Source organism: Telmatherina bonti, assembly GCF_933228915.1.
Source record: "Telmatherina bonti genome assembly, chromosome: 9".
Lineage (NCBI taxonomy): Eukaryota > Metazoa > Chordata > Actinopteri > Atheriniformes > Telmatherinidae > Telmatherina > Telmatherina bonti.
In genome coordinates this window covers 22,276,469-22,290,135 of record NC_136627.1, presented here as the reverse complement: position 1 = coordinate 22,290,135, position 13,667 = coordinate 22,276,469, and the positions used below count along the sequence as shown (strand labels likewise).

General features: G+C 39.2%; 1 protein-coding gene across 2 annotated transcripts in view; it reads left to right on the top strand.

Annotated features, from left to right (window-relative positions):
* Window positions 1-13,667, top strand: part of grik4 (glutamate receptor, ionotropic, kainate 4) — a gene marked incomplete at both ends in the record, with an annotated part of 175,185 nt that overhangs the window by 73,049 nt on the left and 88,469 nt on the right. For both annotated transcript variants that reach the window (XM_079245816.1, XM_079245815.1), the window contains 3 exons: window positions 2,524-2,689; window positions 9,477-9,655; window positions 12,774-12,827. In XM_079245816.1, coding sequence (XP_079101942.1) covers window positions 2,524-2,689; window positions 9,477-9,655; window positions 12,774-12,827 — 399 coding nt within the window. The remainder of the gene's footprint in view (window positions 1-2,523; window positions 2,690-9,476; window positions 9,656-12,773; window positions 12,828-13,667) is intronic.

Genomic DNA, 13,667 nt, shown 5'->3' with positions numbered 1-13,667 from the left:
TGTCCTGCTAGCTGACACAACACCTGCCACCTTCATGTCCACCCTTCCTCTCCTGCATTCGGTCCCAGGTCTTGCTCTAAGCACTGGCTGCATGTTTCCATTCTTATCATTCTCAGGAAAATTGAAGCAAAGACGGATTTCATGGAAGGAGATGGATGCGAAGAATGTTTGCATGCGAGGGCAATGTAATTTAAAATCAACCTGAAGTTGAGCCGATTTGTAGGTAGCTTTGGTCCAGCTTTGGTGCTGTGCTCGGGGAATACAGAAGGATGCAAGGTTAACTGCAGTGTACTTAACCTCCCTTCTCACAGCCGAGATGAAACAGTGTTAAACATTCTTGTTAGTGCAGTGTGCCGGGTATGATCAATTCATTAGGGACTGCTAAGGAATACAGCTACAGCAAATAAACACTTTGAAAACATGGTAATCAATCACACTGAAAATTGTTTGCCTCCGTTGGGGATGGCATGGAAGAATTATATATTTATTGATTTTTAATGAAAGCTTGCTTGGCTTGTACTTGTAATCACTGTGTATGATCTTTATTCTGACTGCAGAATATGAAAGACAGAAAGAAAGAGAAAGAAAGAAAGAAAGAAAGAGGATCAAGACTAATTTTTGTAATGTGCCAGAAGTTCTTGATTGTTCAGTTCAGTCATATATGGAATCATTAAAAGATCACATGAAATAAACTATACAGAATTATAAGAGAGTGGAAAAATAAATGAGTAATTTCAGACTTGAATAAATGAATGCTGAAAGAAAGAAAAGTTAATAAAAATTGAATACACATGAAGACTGGAGAGAAATTGATAATTGAACTCACAGCAGGTCTTTCCATCCTCCCAGCTCCCAGATTCTGGAGGCCCTTTTTGATGGTCCTGACACTGTCGGAGAGAGTGCTATCATCCTGACGGATGGAGTGAGATCCAAGATTCTGGCAATATGGGATTGCCACTGGTCCCAGAATCTCATTCTGATATGTCTGTCTCAATTAGGTGCCAGTCAAGTGTCATCTGTGACACATCTGGCAGTCTCAGATCTCCAAACTACAAGGAATATATACCATTTATACAAGTTCAAGACCTTGTCTTCTTTATTCTTTTCTCTTTTACTTTTTCTGAATTTAAACATGAGTTTTCTGCTTCTTTTGGGTAAAAATTGTTGTTTAAGGGAACATCTTTGATTTCAAGTTATTTTACCTTGACCATAAGTTGACATCTGGAACATTAAAGTGGAACTATTATGTGCATTTCAGGCTAATTTATTTTTATTTCTGAGACCAGAAGGGCTGGGATTGATCGAGTTATTGTCAAAAATCGCTTTATTTACTTCAGACCGCCCTCTCCGTAGGCTTTCAGATCAGGCTGTGGGCAAAACGAGTGGATTGAGACTCTTCCGCGTTAAGCCCCGCCTCCTGCCACTGCACTACATCGGGAGCGCGCACCGCACCTGCTTTCGCCGTCATTGTAACATCTCATAAACAGAAGGATTAGGCTAATATGAACTCAATAAAAAATACAAAATACAATGTCAACACATAGCATACAGCCCTACATGTTGCAACCTGAATCAGACCCTGAAAACAAAGTGGAGCCATCGTTGGAAATAACTTTATCCGACGTTTTCAACCCGCCTGATGTATTTGTACATGCCCTTGTTAACCAGTAGAAGATAACCAATCACCAAACCTTATCCCCCGGGACGTCACAAGGATTTCCAAGTAGAAAAAACTCTCTAAAACGACACGTTTTTCGTCGCCATAGAAACCGAACGGAGAGCGTGCTGGAACTCAAACTCAAACTCAAACATGCGTTTAGGTGATAAAAAACAGTGCCGTTCACATGTCTGATGAGGATTCAACACTGTAACACTGTAGAAATGCTCAGAAAACTCAAAATACCATAATAGCACCCCTTTAAATATTGTTTTTCAAAATCATTAGTCACGTTAAAGCTTAAAGGTACACTGCTGTATTTCTGGTAGAAATTTCCATTTTTGGTGCAAAGTTTTCACAAGTGGGACAAAGAGATAATGAAAAAAGCAAAAAAATGGATGAATAAATGAACATATTTCAATCACATTTTGAGAAGTAAAGATGTTTTTGTGAGAAAATTAAACTTTTTCCTGTTATGGGATTAGTTGAACACATTGACAGGGAATTTGAAAAAAAAAAACATCTTTGGTTTCAAACTTGTAGCTACTTGATATGAGCTGCAGTGCCTCAGTCACTAATATGAACACTTTTGAACATTAGCACAGACACCTGGGTTATCACTGCTGGGATTTATCCAAACAAACTTTCCTCAAAGCTTTTCTTTCCTGTGAATGTTTGCTGGCATCTTCTTTTCTTTTTCATTCTGCAGTTTAGGCACGTATCCTTTTCATATTTCTTTATACAGGTACTCTGTCTGGAGACGCCTCCTGCATTCTGAACATCTATGCTAAAGGTTCAAATCCATATGCTCAACAGCATTTTGTTTCAATGCAACAGATATTCTAAGACCAGCTTTTTCTGTACAGGTTCCCTATGTCAAAGTGGCTCCAGAGGATATTCTGAAGGTTCAGTTCCCCCGATTCACCACTCTGGACCTGAGACCAACCAACACAGACATCAGTTTGGCCGTGGCCGGGCTTCTCACCTTCTTTAACAGCACCACTGCCTGCCTCATCTGTGCCCAGGCCGACTGTGAGTACAGCATTCGCACCCTCATGACAAAATACATATTCGTACACACCTGTGGAGAAGGCTCACATGCTGACTTCCTTTTACTTTTTTCTTAATGTCTGGTCTGTTCTAACATGTATAAGCACACAGAAGCTTTTTGCACTCACGCTGGGTGTGATCTGACAACAGATGCGGCGCTTATCAACATCACCCCGTGACACGCTTCTTTTATGAAGCAGCTGCTGCTTTTCACAGCTACAACTCCTTCACAGCAGCACGCCCAGCTAAAAATAAATCACACTGACTACCGAATCCTTTCCCTGTTTTTAGAATCATTGACGTCCTTAAAATGATGACACAGCATGTTTAGCTGTGTCACGGAACTCCGACTCCAGCCTACACTTTCATTGTTTAATCCGTAACCCTGAAGCACGTCTTGAAGTCAAACGAAAGAGTATGACGACGGAGTATGCAGCTGTACACAAGAGATGTGACTGCCCTTTTGTCAAAGGCATTCATTAGATTCTAAAGATACTTAACTGAATGACCTTAAAAAGAAAAAAGCTTGCAATTTTAAAGGAAGTTATTTTTGTAAACACAGAAGAAGATTAAATCAAGGCTTGTTCCCACCCTATTGAAGCCCAGCATGCAGTAATTACAACTCCCTAGACAAAGGCACGGTGACCCTGTGGCACCAGCTAACCCTTCCTTTCTAATCAACGCAAGGCTTTGAAGAATGGAAATAAGTCTGAGATATCAGTGGTGTGTCAGACAGAACAGAGGTAGCAGTGGGCCACTCTGAGCCGCCCACCCTGCCTATTGCAATTCTCAGTTCTTCTGCCTTTCATCTTCCTCTTTGATTGTTCTTTATTTTGGAGCTTTGTCTTATTAAAAGCCTGATGATTTGTCGAGTACGTGAGCAATGTCTAGCATTAGTGACATTTTGCAGTAAATTGAACACTGTAACTGACTGAATACTGCTTTGTTAAGGATCTGCAAAAAAAAAAAAAAAAAAAAGAAGAATAGAAAAGAAAAAAAATCTACAAAGTGGAGTCTGGTCGACATTAAGTATCTAAATACTGCAGAACTACATTGTGGCAATACTTCATTTTATTAGCAAACTTGCACCTTGATTAGATTGGACCCAAGTTGTAACCAAGAGCGATTTCATGGAAATTTCCTCTTTTCAATGAGACTTTGATGTGGATCAACACTTAGAATGTTAAATGCTGCATCCACCTAAAAGTGGGCGTCTGAGGTTTACCCAGCTAAAGGTCAGTTTATACAGTTGTGTATTTGTTAGAATTAGTCTATTCTTGGGATGGCACCTGGGGGTGCAGTCAGATTTTGAGGGGTAGTCCATGCCCCCCTCCCCTCACTTCTCTGACTCAGCCCTTGAAAACAACCAATTAAAGAGGAACTGAGTGCACCAACTGGCTGAGCTACACAAGCATTAATAATGGAGGAAAACCTGCAATGTAGATAGAAATAGAAGTAGAGGCAAGTAGAGGAGACAACAACAAAGACATTCTTATTTTCATTTTATTTTACACATATAGAAATGCAGTTGTGAAAGTCTTTTTTTTATTTCAGTACCTTGATTCCACTAAATCTCACACAGTGAGGCGTTGCTTTGTCACTTAAATGAAAATAAAAATTCATAGGTATTAATTCAGGTACAATAAACCATTGTACTGGTGGTATGATGTAGAAAAAAACACAATGAAGAAAAAGGGAAAACCTTCTGATGTCTAACTTTGATTGTGCAGAAATGTGAAAGTATCTCTGGAAAGACATAATTATGTTTACCAGCTGACATTTCTACATTCCTGTGCATATGACTGTATTTAGACGACATAAAAATAGAAATAAAATTTCACAACTTGTTTTGTTCTGTTGCAAACCTGTCAGTCATTTCCCAAATCAAGGCTCAGACTCTGTATCTGTGACATTTATGCCCTAGGGAGCTGCTTAATGTGGCTCTGCCAGGAACGGTAATAAAAAGTGAACTTTAAAGCAGTCTCTGATTCTTATATAGGTGAGTTTGGTGAAAAGAAATTGCCCTTCTCTTTGGCTTTGTGTGGTACTATGGGTCAGTCAGGATGTTCTTATTCTAAGTCAGTGGGTTTAAGAGAAGGCGGGAAGGAAATTAAATGAAAAGTAAAATGGGAGGGGGGGGGGGGAGAAGGCGAAAATGAGAGGGGAGAGGATTCTATTAGACACATGGGAGGGGTTAAATGACTTAGTGAGGAAATGGAATGAAGCATCTATGTTGGAATTAGACCGAGCAGGAAATGGTCAAGGAAATGGCACAACTGTATCGATTGCACTCTGCTGTGTAACCTGCAATCATTCAGTCGGATGCAAATTGCAGCTTGCCTGGATATTTTTGTGTGAAAGACTGTTTGCAATTGGAGCTGTGGGTTAAGGCAAGTGTGCAGCAATAATATCAGCTGAGACTCATTTGAGTTTGGCTCCTGTTGCAGCTGCACCGCCCTCTTTGTCTGCTTATGCTGCGAGTTGGTTGGTTGGTTGGCAGCCTGCTGTCAGTGGCTCATCCACATGCGGCGGCCTCATTAATCACCCAGGCCAGTGACAGCCTAATAGAGCGCAGCCAATTCGTGAATATTTTCCAGCAGTGGCTGAGAAGTCAGGAGTGAAGGTGGAAGAGTGCCCAAAGGCATGGTGCACAATGGGACAGACATGAATCCAGCTACTACGTTTTCCATTAGATCTGATGGGAAAGTGCATCCCAACGTTTCACTGGTAACGTATAATACACTGTTTGAACCACTGAACCAAAGATCTCATTTGTTGATTAAAAATAACACCATTACTTTGAAAAGGAACAAACTTTCTTTCCCACCAACTTCTCCCATCTTCAGAAAAATAAACCAGAGGGTTCATCTCATTTCAGTCTCTCATCCGGCCAGACGTCCAGTGGGATCACACCTCCCGGCTTTGATCCTAGACGTCCAAAGTAGCATGATAGGTGTAACTTTTCTGAATGGATCTTAAGATGGACCCCAGAATGAATCTCAGCAGTGATAAACTGCAACTAATGAAGATCCAGACCATTTTTAGTGTCATTATAAATTCATAAACAAAGTTTTTCATCAAAGCATTTAATGTGGGACATTATTTTCCACAAGCATCAGGCTGTCACTAGTCCAGCGAGGTCGTTTCAAGATTCTGAATTCATCAAATTCTGGAGCATACTAAATTTAACCTTTGCATATCTGCACCACAGGTGGGCAGTATAGAGTGAAACATAGTGAAAACAGACTGAAGTTCAAAAGAAATGCAAATGTCTTACACTACTTGTATTGGAAATCAGGTTTTGACTACATTTTGACATTATCAGTTTAGATTGTCTCTAAATGTTAAAGTATGAGCAATTTGGTTTTCTTGATCTAGATTTGAAAAAAATATATTAATATCTAGCATTTTCATGAAAATTATTGACACCCATCAATGAAAACTAGCAGCAAGTTTACAGAAATCTAACCTATTCTTTTGGGTTGTTTCCAGAAGGCACATTCAGTCCTGGTTGCTGTTATCATAAGGGCAAAGCCACCTGCAAGTCTAACCTCAGAAAGCCAGATTTTTCATTCAGCTGACAGTTCGTCATGCTTTCGAAACTGGTTCACTGGAGCAAAAAAAAAACAAAAAACTGGAATCTGCTGCAATACCTAACCGGAGGAAAAATAGATAAACATGAAATAATTCAAAGGAAAAATCTTCACATTCTTTGACTTTTTCACAGCTAGAACAGCTTGGGTTAGGGTTCGTGTGTGTGTTGGGTGGGGAGGGGGGTGTTAGACAACACTATCTGGTTCAATGCACTAAATGTCATAAACTCTCCAAGAAATGGTACTTGATGACCTACAAGATGCGATAAAGAAAGGAAGCAAGAGACAAATAAGGAGGCCGATTTTATCTGAAGCTATTTCAAGCTGATCAAAGTGATTCTTTGTGAAACTACAGAGGGAGTTGAACTGACAGGAGCTGCAGACAGGCAAGTCAGCCAGCAGTAGCCAAGACTGATATCTTAAAAGTGCTCTAACGCACATGGCCAGGTTCATAAGACAAGCACCTATATTCTAATATACTGCCATACAGACAGGCCACGACACATCCAGACACTGAGACATAATTATAGGAGCTATAAGACATGATGTGGGTGACAGGGGCAATACTGAAGCTTGAGTTAATGTGCAATGGAGAGGCAGAAGGAGTGAGCTTGATACCTTGAAATTACTTTACTAAAATGGGTCTCTCTGTGACAGATGAATAGCTCAGCTGTCGCCATGGCTAAACTCACATTACATATCTGTTGACACCAAACTCCAAAGTGTCATTTTATTATTAATACATGAAAACAGCAAGTGGGAGCTGTGCTAATGCAAGTCATTTTCCACAAAGTTATGTCCTTCACACAACTCTCCTGACCGCTGTCAGGAAATGTTACATGGATGTCATGAAATCTCCTAAATGATCAAGGCAAGGCCAGTGGTCCTGTTGGGATTTACAACTCTCAAGGCCCAACTTTTAATGTAGACAAAGACAAAAGGTTGGATGTGTATCTTGAACACACAGACTGTTTAGAAGTTGTTGTGATCAGTAAATGCAATCTTCAAAAGTTCACTCATCTCATGCGGGGCCAGTCAGAGGAGATGCAGCAGTTACAGCTCAAGATGACACGAACATGGCATTAACAGGAAGAAAGGAGGTATTTTTGGTTTAAAATAAAACTTGATCATTTATGATTAAAGTAATGACAAATGTTGTCTTATGACTGCCTCGGTTAAAATTTGACCATATCTTTTATCATTCATGATCATGTATTGTACTAAAAGAGTTCCATTATACATAAAATCTCACTAAAGATACTGGTGACCTGGTGTGACTGACAGATAAGTAATAAAAGTAAATCCAGGCGCTTTCCATACATGATAAAATAGGAATTTGGAGCAACATTTTTCCAATTACAGGTTCCAGATTTATGAAGTGTCTTTATGACTTCATCATCTTTTTAGGGATTTAGTTACCTTGGTCATCTTTGAGTAAACCCAAGCAGCTGTAGACTTTCACAATCATGCATTTTAATTTACAGTTTTCTATTTGTTTGTTTAATCAACAACATTGATTTTTATTGTTGGTTTAAAAAGATACACTAGCAAGGAAATGATGTATTAAATCGTTTTTTAAATTGTCTTATGAGGAAAAAGCCATATTAGAGCACATTTGCTAAACCTTTTATAACAAGCTGTTATGTTTGTAACACATCTGTTCTCAGATTAGGGCTACATTTCCATCAAAATGCTACCAAATATCAAATCTCACTTTTCTTTTCCACTTATTTGAGTCAATCTTACCACAGTTCATAGCTCCCCTGATGTGTGCACCATGTACTGTTTGTATAGCAATAAAATACCACACAGAAAGGCAAAGCAAATTTCAAGGACAAGAAGAAATTCTTTCAAATTTGGGAGTTAATATGGTAGTACCATCACAGAACCAGGGATTTAGGATTTATTCAGATTTTTTTTATTTGTGTTTTCTTTCTGTTTTTTTCTTTCCTTTTTTCTACGGCACACCTCACAAATTAGTTTCATTTCCTATGTGGGAAATTAGCCCATAACCTCTCAGGGTCGCCTAATATATGGATGCAAAGTGACTTGTAAAATGCTGCCGGGAGTGTTTTGATTAAGTCGGCTATGCTTTAATTAGGGCAATTCCCACTTACCCAACTGGAGCCAAATGGTCTATTACCATGGGATAGAGCACAAGAGAAATTGCTGAGACGGTCTTTTAACTTTTATGGCCTTAAAATAATTTTTAATGGATTTATTTTACCTAGAGTCTCAGAAAAACAAATAGTGGACTTTTTTTTTATAATTGAGAATATTTATTGGAATTTAGAGACACGTTTTCTAGCTGGGTCGTTTAATTTGAGAGAATTTTGGATTCAGATACAGACTCAGGCGCAGTCAAAAGTTTAACTAAGTTTGTGGTTGAATAAATTGAGATGGTGGAGGAGTTAGGTTGATTGTAAACGCAGTGGATGAGATGAATGTAGGTGATGGTGATGTAGCAGAGCAGGGGGAGAATGAGAGGTTAGAAACGAGTTACAGATCAAGAAACCAAACAAGGAGAGGATGCAGTGACGCTGCTCAGAGCTGGTAGGATGGATATTATGAATATGGATAAACTGTGATGGACTGGCAGCCTGTCTAGGGTGTACCCTGCCTCTCGTCCAGTGATTGCTGGGATAGGCTCCAGCTGTCCTGCAACCCTTAATCGGACCAAGCAGTTCAGAAAATGAATGAATCAATGAATGGAAAGGCATGGCAAGCAAAATGGGGAGGGGGCAAAGAACTCGAGCAAATGTGGAGCGAAACTTGAGCAGACTCTTCAGCCCAGTGACGACTGACTGGTGAGCTATGATTATATACTGCAAGCTGATAGGATGATGAGGAGCCGGTGAGTTGGCTGATGAAATCAGGAGGACTGCTGATTCAGTCTGAAGGAGGTATAGAGTGGAGAGTCATGCCCTGTGACAAGCAAATGGAAAGAGAGATTAACACAAAAAGCTATGTGACGGAGAAACGAGATAAAGGAAGGGAAAAAACGTGGCGGCATGGTCTCAACCATGGCAACCCTGACTTTCCTTTAGTTTTTGGTTATATCCAATTTGAACTTAATTGGAAGAGTCTTGCCTTCATCACAAGCACTTTTCTCTCATGTGTTTTCTTTGTGTGTGTGTGTGTGTGTGTGTGTGTGTGTGTGTGTGTGTTACCGGCAGGCTTGTTGAACCTGGAGCAGCTCCTCCGGCAGTTCCTCATCTCCAAGGAGACACTGAGTGTGCGCATGCTTGATGACAGCCAGGACCCGACCCCTCTCCTGAAAGAGATTCGAGATGACAAGACTGCAACTATCATTGTGGATGCGAATGCCACGATGTCACATATCATTTTAGAACGGGTTTGTATGCTTCCTTTGATGACCATATCAGAGTAAAAATATCATGTATATAATTTTCATTTAGCTTAAAAAGAACATCGTGTGTGTGGAGAGATTTTTTATTCTCTCAACTTATAAAATTTGGAAAGACTCTTTTTAACCTTTAAGGTATATAAATGTAAGTTTGAAAAGCACTCGCAGAGCCCAGACTTCTGCCAAGCAGCTCATATTCCACCTATATTTTAAAGATTCTGTTAAAAATTCCTATGTCCACAAATCTTTTCAGATCACTCCCAAATTTTAATGGAATCTAAGTTAAATCCATATCCATCATAAAAATCCACCCAGTAGTTTTTGTGTGAAGCTGCAAATAACCAGACAGACAGATAAACTGGGGCAAATTAATAACTGCCTTGTCGGAGGTAAAAAGTTGCTGAACACAAAAATGGCACCAGATTTTTGTGCTTGGATGAGGACATTAAATGAAGCTATATTCGCATCATTTGCTGTCCATGTGTACACTATGAATAATTCTGCAGAATTTTGAGGATTAGTGTGAGTGATGCCTAAAAGTCTTATTTTCCTACTTTTTAATACAATGCATGTTAAGCATGAAAAGAAGCTTTGAATTGTTTGAATCTGGTGTAAATCTGTTGGATCTTTCTCTGAATATATATAATTTACATATAAATGTAATATATCAAGCCATAAAATGATTTGGAAGACTAAAGAGGATTTTCAGCAGTACTAAGTACTCTTTTTGACAGTAGGTAGTTCATGAATGTAATCTTTGCGAGTTCTCTTTAATAGTGGCATACATCAGTAATTAGTGTGTCAAAATATTCTTGTGAATGGACTCTTTGATGGCAAGTGGCTTCTAAATCATTCAAATGAAGCATATCACTTTTTGAAGACAATATGTTGTTGATGGATGAACAAGATGGCGAGGAGGGAAGAAAAATAGAAGATGTTCATCTTACTTTTCTATGTTTTTTCCTTCATTTCATCCATTGTGGTTTCTCTGTGAACACCATGTTTGTCAATTCCTTTCACTTTCAGTTATGTTTTCAGGCTGCTTTGGTGCCACATAACAGCTGCAGTGCACACTGAGAGGCCTCCGTTTATCTGCTACCCTTTTACCTCCATCTGTTTCCCCTGCTTCAGTATGGACTTCTTCTTCTGTGCCGAAAGAGATCATTTTACTCTATCTCCTTTTATCTCCCTCACCATCTCTGTCCATCCTTGTATCTCTCACTCATTTGTCCTTTTTAACATGCCATAAGACAGTCTCGTAGTGGGTTGATGGAAAGTCAACCACCCCATCTCTCTTGTGGAGTGCATAGCTTCTAAACATATCAAAGCAATGGTCGACTGTATTTGCCAGTCTTAGATGACGATAAGAGGGCTTGTGTGCAGGCAAAGAACCTTCCTTTGTCATGCGAGAAATTCCCCCTTATTTGCCAGTTTACATTTCACATCAAACCCTCTTCAGACAAAGGTCTCAGTCTCTGAGGTTTTAGCATTCAGATCCTTTTAGGTCAGTAGTGTTAGCACTGTGAATGTAATCTCATTCAGGCAGGCTGTCACTGTTGTGCGCAGCTATACTGAACTAGAGTGGGAGAGATGGTGAGCCCAGTTGTGCAAAGCATGCACTCAGACCAAAAGCTGTGGTTGAACAAGAAGAGATCAAAAGCAAAAAAAAGGCAGGAAGGCTCATTTTGAAAGCTGTGAAGAGGCCGAAAGGGCTTTTTTTTTTTTTTTATTAGTATATATTTATATTAGTTGTGTTTTGCTGTCTATGAACTGTGGGCAGCATCTAAAGTGCCTCGTGATGTAATATCAGTTGTTGTTTTGTAGTGTTAAAAACGCAGGTCACCCACAGAAAATGGCAGTGGTTTAAAACGTAATTTTCTGCATTATGTGTGTCAAAAGAAAAATATTACCTTATACTAGTAGTCTTTTTTTTTTGTCAAAACAATAAACAGTAAATGCTCATAAACAACCTCCCTGAAGCATAAAATTGCCTCGTTTTAGCATATAGTTCTTTTAAAGTGACAGTGTGTCAAATGTAATGAGAGCTGGAAGCTTTAAGAAGACATCTGGAGAGATTGTTCAGAGTTCAGTGGTGAATTATGTATTTAGATGTTTTGTTGTAACAACTGGCATCTTCAGACTTCTCTGTGGTTTATTATTAATGCTGAAAAGTCACTATTGATAAATGACTGACTTGAATAATAATAGCCGGAAAAAAAAAAAAAAAAAAAAAAGCTGTTTATTTTGAAAATATGTAAAGATGAGTAACTGGTTGTAGGCAGCAAAAGAGGACTTAAATAGCTTGGAGTTTGAGTTTTGCACTTGACAGTTAAAGAAAAGGATCTTGTTCATATCTATGGCAAGTCGTACATATTTTCCCCAGAACTGGTACTTTTCAATACGTTAATCTGATCATCCGGTCTGGTGTTTTAGTGCAGCAGACATAACAGACGGGAACATGTTGTTACGTTGCTTGCAACAGTCCCGAATAAAATCTGTAGTTTGCGAGTTTTTGGTTTGCAAAGAGGCACAAATAGTATCTTTTCCCCTGTCAATGTGAATTGTACCATTTCTGAACAGAAGTACTGTTGATATTGTTAGATTTTTTTTTTTCCGTATCCCTCAAATGCAACATGATTAAAGGCAGCAGTCTAATGAATCTCTGTTTTGATGATGTCTTTAATGAAATAAAACTATGAAAAGTTCACACCGTCCTTCAGAACTGTGATTCACCGACTTTGATTTAATCAAATTGTATGACAGTGTTGAGCAGCATACCAATGAACCTGAGCAATTAATTACTCAATCGAGAGCCTTCATCATATGAAGTCGTGTCCACACTCATCAAGATGAAGATTTGATCCATACGCTCAGCGCTAAGCATAAGTTGCACTGAGTCAGTGACCTTTTAGCTTTCTTTACTTGTTTTTTAAGGCTTTCTCCCGGCAGCCTTGTGTGTGTCAGTGTGTGCATTTTTATTTATTACTTCCTATTTTAATCATTTACCTTGAGCTTCGAATTTATAGAGCCAAAGTTTTTTCTGCTTTCAGCTTTCTTTTCCTTCCTTTACTCACACTTTCCTTTCCCCTGGTTTATTTCTCTGCAGGCTTCAGAGCTGGGGATGCTGTCAATCTACTACACTTACATCTTCACCTCTCTGGTAAGGAAATTCAAGATGGTGACAGCAGTTAGAATACAAATTTCACACCCACAAGAGCACATCAGTACGCTAATGTCATGTTCATGTAGCGTATTAAAATAGAAAACTTTAATTGGTCTTTTTCACTTGAATGAATGATTGAATGTATAGACATTAGAAAGAGGATTTATTGCCCAGATTTATTATATTGTGGATTATAGAGTCAATTTTCTACCTGATTTTACCTAATCTCTTTTTTTCTTAGTGAAGACTGTTAAAGTGTTTTTCTTTCTTTTTTTTCTTTCTTACTTTGTTTCTTGCTTTTTTTTTCTTGTCTTAAAATGTGTCTTTTCATTGTCTTGTTGCAGGCAGAATTCTTTTTTTTTTTTTTTCGATCATGTCAGTAAAGCTTTTTGGTTTGATGTTTTTGTTTGTTTAAATTTGCCATCTCGGAAGCGTAAATAACCTTTGCCAAGAGAGATTTTGGGTGTTTATTTGTGGAGTGAAGGTTTTCAGAACAAGAACTGGGAAGGCGTCACAGAGAGAGTGTGTGCTAACTGGAAGTGGCTACTGCCTCAGCTGTCCTACAGGGGTAGCATTCTGGTGGCTAATAATCTGGTTGCCTCAACCCTCTGGCACAGATTGATCTTGCCACCAAAAGGCCTGCTTGAGGATGTACAGAGAAAACCTGTGGACTTTTTCTGGTCTGGGCATCACTGTCTGAGAGCAGCGGTTCTGTATGTCCCAGTCCAGGATGGGGGACAGGGCCTGATTGACATCATATTGCGTGTGATGGCCTACAGACTTCAGACAGCCCAGAGACCGCTCTGTAGTTTTGGATTACCGTGGATGGACACCACT